Below are 9,165 nucleotides of genomic sequence, written 5' to 3' on the forward strand. Positions count from 1 at the left end.
AAGGCTGAAAATGTCCGACAGATATTTCGATAAGTGAAAGGTCCATCCCACTGAAGACGTCTTGTCTACAAAAGGATAAGTAGGTATGCAATGTACCCATTCAGGGTGCAGTCACGTGTCTCCTGGATGGATACAAATTGCAATGAAGACAAATTTGGTGGCATCAGGAGAATTATTTGAAGTTTTCCCTAACCGGGGATGCAACAAAGTAATCATCACTCTAATACAAAGTGACATGCGGTTGGCGCGTGTTCGAGAAAAAAAGAAAGCAAACATCACTTGTTAGCATCTACCAAAGATGCTTTTTTGCAGTAGATGCACACCTTTGGATTGGCATTTTCTATACAACCAAACCCTCTATCAATTTGCTAGGCGAAGTGCCAAGGGAGTAATGTAAATCGTCAGAATTTAAAGCACCCCAGATCTTTTACAGCAAACTATTTTCTTTCTGACAACAAGAAGACAGAGGCCATATACTACCATATAGGAAGTAGAAAATCAAATTACTTCTCAAAGTTACTTCGGAGCAGTTGGTTCATGTATTATTGATGAATACCTCAGCTCAACCTCTTTCCGAATATTAGACATAATATAAGTCAACAATAAACACTGTGTCAAATCATTCAAAATAGGTACAGAGCCGTATCAAATGCTAAATATTACTTGAGTGCAAACATCCAAACACACACACACACACACACACAGAGTTTTGGATGGCAGATAAAGCAGAGGGTCTTAAGAAGGCTAGGTTTTTGAACATGCAACGAGGTTACTCAGAGAATTACCCACTTATGTGATGCGAACACCTACTGGATCTAGTCCTTTACTTTGCTAAGTGTGGCAAAAGGTTTTTGAACATGAAGTTTGAATGATGGCACTTAAATTTTAGTTTGCACTAGATGTTTGCCTGAGCGTAACATGAAAAGGTGTTCACATCAAAAATCTATAAGCATGATTACCACAAATGAGCAGACAATTGGGTTAAGAACCATTACCTGTCAGTGTTTAACGTTCTAAAAAGTACCCGTTGAACTCCTTTAGGAATATGCAAAGATTCCATCGTTTTAGCTGCAATGATAGATCAACTCAATATGCAGATTCCATGTCTAATTAAACAGATACTAAGGTATTAAATCAGACTTCGCCAAACATTAGTTAGACAAGTTTGACTTCCTGCTGTCAGTAGCTAAATACAAAATCAATTGTTTTATACAAGTTTGATTTCTTTGACACATTTCCTTGGTCCTGTAGCTCACCTTTCATAGACTCATTCTTTTCTAGAAGTTAGGTAAGGTCTGACCACCTATTTGTTGGCCACAAAAAGTGTGGCACGACTTAGCCAATCACACACAATCAACATAATAATCCGCAGCAAACAAATAGTTAGGCCAAGTAAACAACACTAGCCTTTTTAGGACACTAACAAATAAGCGGCTGGCACGAATAATACAAATTTTACCAGTAATATTTTCATCCCTTGGAACATCAACCAGCAGTGCAGGACCTAATAACACAAAACCAGTTGTTAGAACTGTATAATACAATTGCATATACATAATAAATACGTGCATCTAATTGTAACCCTGTGAGTAATGATTCAGATGTACACATCGTATGCTACATAATGCCTTTTCTCCCAATAATGGCATGTTCAACATGCAGTATCACTCATTTTTTGCAAGCCTGAGGAGTGAGCTATGATCTTGTACACGCAATACTTAAAAAAGCTTTATGTTACTCAACAACAGTTAACATGGAAATTTGGCCGACTAAGAAAATGTTTGAAGCACTGGAACAGAGCTCTTATAGACTGGATGGTATCAGCACTTTTAATCAAGAAATTAAGGAAACATGACGTAGCAACCTTTTCAGTTTCTCCAGTACCCCTCCCTGATCTGTCCCAGAAAAATGTGATATTTCTAAAAATTCCCTATGGAGCTAGTCTCACTAGAAATTTACGAGTAGTATATTTTGATGAACGGAATGGCTTTCACAGGAAATATTTTTTATGCAATCATGCTATATATGTTCTGCCCACGGCCTTCATTCCTTCAATCTTCCAACAAGAAGAGTAACGAAGCAGCAAAGTATAGTTGCCATAATCTGCCTAATTTGCAAACTTCTGCATCGAAGACGTGTTCAATTCAGACAAATTTCAATCCCCAAAAATGAGTTCGCATAGCCATTGGTCACGGTCCTCCGATAGCATGTGACCCAATTCCTGCTTGACAACGCAAACGCAAAACAGAGTGACACGTTTGGAACGGCCACCGCTTCACTGGTACTGTACTACAGAAATTGCTAGCGATTAAAAAAAAGAGAGAGAGGCGGGGGCGGCGGCGGCGGCGGCGACGGTGGAGTGAGCTCACCGTTGAGGACGTCGAGGTCGAGGGTGTCGACGTCGAAGCCAGCGTCGAAGTAGTGCTGGAAGACGTGGCCGGGGGCGTCGACGTGGGTGCCGGTGTGGGTGGGCATCCGCATCTCGGAGTTGTTGGCGAGGGAGCCGTTGCGCATGGAGGCGGGCAGCCACAGGAACTGGCCCACCCCGGCGCCGGACTCCCACGAGGGCATGTCCTCCCGGTAGTAGTGGGTGATGTCCAGGATGCGGCCCCCGCCGTGCGTCTCCCGGCGCTCCGGCGCCAGCACGGGCTCCGCCGGGCACGACGCCGGCTGGCTCGGGTAGGCCGGATGCGCGCACGGTGCGGTGGCGGCGGCGAGAGGGAGGAGGAGGAGGAGGAGGGGAGGCGCCATTTGGGACCAGTTGCTTCTCTCTCTCGGCATCGCGGATAGGTGCGGGTTATTCGGCGGTGCTGCTTCAGTTTTGCAGCACGTTTTACTTCAGCTTGTAACTACTCCCACATTTCCTGTTGCGACTTGCGAGTAGTGATCTCTGCTGAACTGCTTAGGCAAAATTTGGATTTGCGTATTGGAGTACTGCGTTCGTTCGTAATTTACCATGTTTTAGGCATGGCACCCTCTCTGGTATTCTCTTTGTTTCTGCACATTTCCTATTCTTTAGTTGCTTGATTTTCTTTTCATAGATGTGTTGAAGTATTCCTTTTGTATAGATTACCTTGTGTAGGCATTCAATCACCTGCCGATATGTATTGATTCGGTTAGGGAATCACTTATCTTCCTTGATAGTCAAGACACGTAATCTATAGGGCAGTGATCTGCGTCGGCGGACCGGCGCCACAATTGGGCCGGTCGCTTCCAGGTCGCCCGATCTAGCGAACCTCGGCCGTCAGATCTGATCAGGCTCCTGTTCTTCTTCGTCCCTCCCGCGTCTCCCACCTCCCGCCGCTGCACTCCAAACGTAAAGAACCGCCACCGCACGACCATGGAACCTGTTGGAAATATGCCCTAAAGGCAATAATAAAAGTATTATTATATTTCATTGCTCATGATAATTGTCTTTTATTCATGCTATAACTGTATTATCCGGAAATCGTAATACACGTGTGAATACATAGACCACAATATGTCCCTAGTGAGCCTCTAGTTGACTAGCTCGTTGTGATCAATAGATAGTCATGGTTTCCTGGCTATGGACATTGGATGTCGTTGATAACGGGATCACATCATTAGAAGAATGATGTGATGGACAAGACCCAATCCTAAGCATAGCACAAAGATCGTGTAGTTCGTTTGCTAGAGCTTTTCCAATGTCAAGTATCTCTTCCTTTGACCATGAGATCGTGTAACTCCCGGATACCGTAGGAGTGCTTTGGGTGTATCAAACGTCACAACGTAACTGGGTGACTATAAAGGTGCACTACAGGTATCTCCGAAAGTGTCTGTTGGGTTGACACGGATCGAGACTGGGATTTATCACTCCGTATGACGGAGAGGTATCTCTGGGCCCACTCGGTAATGCATCATCATATTGAACTCAAGGTGACCAAGGTGTTGGCCACGGGATCATGCATTACGGTACGAGTAAAGTGACTTGCCGGTAACGAGACTGAACAAGGTATTGGGATACCGACGATCGAGTCTCGGGCAAGTAACGTACCGATTGACAAAGGGAATTGTATACGGGGTTTGATCGAATCCTCGATATCGTGGTTCAACCGATGAAATCATCGAGGAGCATGTGGGAGCCAACATGGGTATCCAGATCCCGCTGTTGGTTATTGCCCGAGAGTCGTCTCGGTCATGTCTGCATGTCTCCCGAACCCGTAGGGTCTACACACTTAAGGTTCGGTGACGCTAGGGTTATTAGGAAGACTAGTATGTGACTATCGAATGTTGTTCGGGGTCCCTGAAGAGATCCCGGACGTCACGAGGAGTTCCGGAATGGTCCGGAGGTGAAGTTTTATATATGGGAAGTTGTCATACGGACACCGGAAAGTTTCGGGGGCTTATCGGTATTGTACCGGGGCCACCGGAGAGGTTCCGGGGGTCCACCCCTCCCGGAGGGCCACATGGGCCGCAAAGGGGAGGGAGCCAGCCCCTGGAGGGCTGGGCGCGCCCCCCACCTTGGGCCCATGCGCCTAGGGTTGGGGGGGGGGGAAACCCTAAAGGGGGCGCCCCCCTTGCTTGGGGGGCAAGTCCCCCCTCCCTGGCCGCCGCCCCCCCTCTAGATCTCATCTAGAGGGGTCGGCCCCCCTTGCCCCTTCCCCTATAAATAGAGGGGTGAGGGGAGGGCTTTTGTACACATCTTCCAGGCGCAGCCCCTCCCCTCCCCAACACATCTCCTCCTCCGTTACGTGCTTGCGAAGCCCTGTCGGAGTACTGCTGCACCAACACCACCACGCCGTCGTGCTGCCGTTGGAGCAATCTTCCTCAACCTCTCCTTCCCCCTTGCTGGATCAAGAAGGAGGAGACGTCTCCCGTCCCGTACGTGTGTTGAACGCGGAGGTGCTGTCCGTTCAGCACTTGGACATCGGTGATCTGAATCACGTCGAGTACGACTCCATCATCACCATCCCCTTGCAAGCTTCCGCACGCGATCTACAAGTGGTATGTAGATGCAAACTCACTCCCTTGACTCGTTGCTTAGATGAACTCATAGATGGATCTTGGTGAAACCGTAGGAAAATTTTTAATTTTCTGCAACGTTCCCCAACAGTGGTATCAGAGCTAGGTCTATGCGTAGTTCTCTAATGCACGAGTAGAACACAATTTTGTTGTGGGCGTGGATCTTGTCAACTTTCTTGCCACTACTAGTCTTTTCTTGCTTCAGCGGTATTGTGGGATGAAGCGGCCCGGACCAACCTTACATGTACACTTACATGAGACCGGTTCCACCGACTGACATGCACTAGTTGCATAAGGTGGCTGGCGGGTGTCTGTCTCTCCCACTTTAGTTGAAGCGGATTCGATGAAAAGGGTCCTTATGAAGGGTAAATAGAAGTTGACAAAATCACGTTGTGGTTATTCGTAGGTAAGAAAACGTTCTTGCTAGAACCCAATTGCAGCCACGTAAAAGATGCAACAACAATTAGAGGACGTCTAACTTGTTTTTGCAGCGATTGTTCATGTGATGTGATATGGCCAGAAGTTATGATGAATGATGAATTGTGATGTATGAGATCATGTTCTTGTAATAGGATTCACGACTTGCATGTCGATGAGTATGACAACCGGCAGGAGCCATATGAGTTGTCTTTAGTTTTTGTATGACCTGCGTGTCATTGAAGAACGCCATGTAAACTACTTTACTTTATTGCTAAACGCGTTAGCCATAGAAGTAGAAGTAGTCGTTGGCGTGACAACTTCATGAAGACACGATGATGGAGATCATGATGATGGAGATCATGGTGTCAAGCCGGTGACAAGATGATCATGGAGCCCCGAAGATGGAGATCGATGGAGCTATATGATATTGGCCATATCATGTCACAACTATATAATTGCATGTGATGTTTATTATGTTTATGCATCTTGTTTACTTAGGACAACGGTAGTAAATAAGATGATCCCTTACAACAATTTCAAGAAGTGTTCTCCCCTAACTGTGCACCATTGCTACAGTTCGTCGTTTCGAAGCACCACGTGATGATCGGGTGTGATAGATCCTTACGTTCACATACAATGGGTGTAAGACAGTTTTACACAGCAAAAACACTTAGGGTTAACTTGACGAGCCTAGCATGTACAGACATGGCCTCGGAACACGGAGACCGAAAGGTCGAACACGAGTCGTATGGAAGATACGATCAACATGAAGATGTTCACCGACGATGACTAGTCCGTATCACGTGATGATCGGACACGGCCTAGTCGACTCGGATCGTGTAACACTTAGATGACTAGAGGGATGTCTAATCTGAGTGGGAGTTCATAATTTGATTAGAACTTAATTATCATGAACTTAGTCTAAAACCTTTGCAAATATGTCTTGTAGATCAAATGGCCAACACTCATGTCAACATGAACTTCAACGCGTTCCTAGAGAAAACCAAGCTGAAAGATGATGGCAGCAACTATACAGACTGGGTCCGGAACCTGAGGATCATCCTCATAGCTGCCAGGAAGCAATATGTCCTAGATGGACCACTAGGTGACGCTCCCGTCCCAGAGAACCAAGACATTATGAATGCTTGGCAAACTCGTGCTGATGATTACTCCCTCGTTCAGTGCGGCATGCTTTACAGCTTAGAACCGGGGCTCCAAAAGCATTTTGAGCATCACGGAGCATATGAGATGTTCGAAGAGCTAAAACTAGTTTTCCAAGCTCATGCCCGGGTCGAGAGATATGATGTCTCCGACAAGTTCTATAGTTGTAAGATGGAGGAAAACAGTTCTGTCAGTGAGCACATACTAAAGATGTCTGGGTTGCACAACCGTATGACCCAGCTGAACATTAACCTCCCAGATGAGGCGGTCATTGACAGAATCCTCCAGTCGCTCCCACCAAGCTACAAGAGCTTTGTGATGAACTACAACATGCAGGGGATGGTGAAGACCATTCCTGAAGTGTTCTCAATGCTGAAGTCAGCAGAGGCTGAAATCAAGAAAGAACATCAAGTGTTGATGGTCAACAAGACCACTAAGTTCAAGAAGGGCAAGGGCAAGAAGAACTTCAAGAAGGACGGCAAGGATGTTGCCGCGCCCGGTAAGCCAGTTACTAGGAAGAAGTCAAAGAATGGACCCAAGCCTGAGACTGAGTGCTTTTATTGCAAGGGGAAGGGTCACTGGAAGCGGAACTGCCCCAAATACTTAGCGGATAAGAAGGCCAACAACACCAAAGGTATATTTGATATACATGTAATTGATGTGTACCTTACCAGTACTCGTAGTAACTCCTGGGTATTTGATACCGGTGTCGTTGCTCATATTTGTAACTCACAGCAGGAGCTGCGGAATAAACGGAGACTGGCGAAGGACGAGGTGACGATGCGCGTCGGGAATGGTTCCAGAGTCGATGTGATCGCCGTCGGCACGCTGCCTCTACATTTACCTACGGGATTAGTTTTGAACCTTAATAATTGTTATTTAGTGCCAAGTTTGAGCATGAACATTGTATCAGGATCTCGTTTAATACGAGATGGCTACTCATTTAAATCCGAGAATAATGGTTGTTCTATTTATATGAGAGATATGTTTTATGGTCATGCTCCGATGGTCAATGGTTTATTCTTGATGAATCTCGAGCGTAATATTACACATGTTCATAGTGTAGATGCCAAAAGATGTAAAGTTGATAACGATAGTCCCACATACTTGTGGCACTGCCACCTTGGTCACATTGGTGTCAAGCGCATGAAGAAGCTCCATCCTGATGGACTTTTAGAGTCTCTTGATTATGAATCGTTTGACACATGCGAACCATGCCTCATGGGAAAAATGACCAAGACTCCGTTCTCCGGAACAATGGAGCGAGCAACCAACTTGTTGGAAATCATACATACCGATGTGTGCGGTCCAATGAGCGTTGAGGCTCGCGGAGGATATCGTTATGTTCTCACTCTCACTGATGACTTGAGTAGATATGGGTATGTCTACTTAATGAAACACAAGTCTGAGACCTTCGAAAAGTTCAAGGAATTTCAGAATGAGGTAGAGAATCAACGTGACCGAAAGATAAAGTTCCTACGATCAGATCATGGAGGAGAATACTTAAGTCACGAATTTGGTACACACTTAAGGAAATGTGGAATCGTTTCACAACTCACGCCGCCTGGAACACCTCAGCGTAACGGTGTGTCCGAACGTCGTAATCGCACTCTATTAGATATGGTGTGGTCTATGATGTCTCTTACCGATTTACCGCTATCATTTTGGGGATACGCTCTAGAGACAGCTACATTCACTTTAAATAGGGCACCGTCTAAATCTGTTGAGATGACACCGTATGAATTATGGTTTGGAAAGAAACCTAAGTTGTCGTTTCTAAAAGTTTGGGGATGCGATGCTTATGTCAAGAAACTTCAACCTGAAAAGCTCGAACCCAAGTCGGAAAAATGCGTCTTCATAGGATACCCTAAGGAAACTGTCGGGTATACCTTCTACTTAAGATCCGAGGGCAAGATCTTTGTTGCCAAGAACGGATGCTTTCTGGAAAAAGAGTTTCTCTCGAAAGAAGTAAGTGGGAGGAAAGTAGAACTCGATGAAATACTACCTCTCAAACGGGAAAGTGGTGCAGCTCAGGAAAATGTTCCTGTGATGCCCACACCAACTGTAGAGGAAAACAATGATGATGATCAAGGTACTTCGGATCAAGTTGCTACTGAACTTCGTAGGTCCACAAGGACACGTTCCGCACCAGAGTGGTACGGCAACCCTGTCCTGGAAATCATGTTGTTAGACAACGGTGAACCTTCGAACTATGAAGAAGCGATGGCGGGCCCAGATTCCAACAAATGGCTTGAAGCCATGAAATCCGAGATAGAATCCATGTATGAAAACAAAGTATGGACTTTGACAGACTTGCCCGATGACCGGCGAGCGATAGAAAACAAATGGATTTTTAAGAAGAAGACGGACGCGGATGGTAATGTTACCATTTATAAGGCTCGACTTGTCGCTAAGGGTTATCGACAAGTTCAAGGGATTGACTACGATGAGACATTCTCTCCCGTAGCGAAGCTGAGTCCGTCCGAATCATGTTAGCAATTGCAGCATACTATGATTATGAGATATGGCAGATGGACGTCAAAACGGCATTCCTTAACGGACATCTTAAGGAAGAGCTGTATATGATGCAGCTGGAAGGTT

At 45.8% G+C, this 9,165-nt stretch overlaps 1 protein-coding gene across 1 annotated transcript in view; it reads right to left on the minus strand.

Moving 5' to 3' along the window:
• LOC119310457 (cyclase-like protein 3) overlaps positions 1–2,807 on the minus strand; it is a 5,298-nt gene extending 2,491 nt beyond the window's left edge. Inside the window, exons 1-3 of the mRNA XM_037586202.1 lie at positions 2,370–2,807; positions 1,460–1,504; positions 996–1,068 (exon numbers count right to left, since the gene is read on the minus strand). Of these exons, the coding sequence (XP_037442099.1) occupies positions 996–1,068; positions 1,460–1,504; positions 2,370–2,781 (530 nt within the window). The 5' untranslated portion in view covers positions 2,782–2,807. The remainder of the gene's footprint in view (positions 1–995; positions 1,069–1,459; positions 1,505–2,369) is intronic.
• Between the last annotated feature and the right edge of the window lie 6,358 nt (positions 2,808–9,165).

The sequence above is a fragment of the Triticum dicoccoides genome, chromosome 5B (genome assembly GCF_002162155.2).
Source record: "Triticum dicoccoides isolate Atlit2015 ecotype Zavitan chromosome 5B, WEW_v2.0, whole genome shotgun sequence".
Taxonomy (NCBI): domain Eukaryota; kingdom Viridiplantae; phylum Streptophyta; class Magnoliopsida; order Poales; family Poaceae; genus Triticum; species Triticum dicoccoides.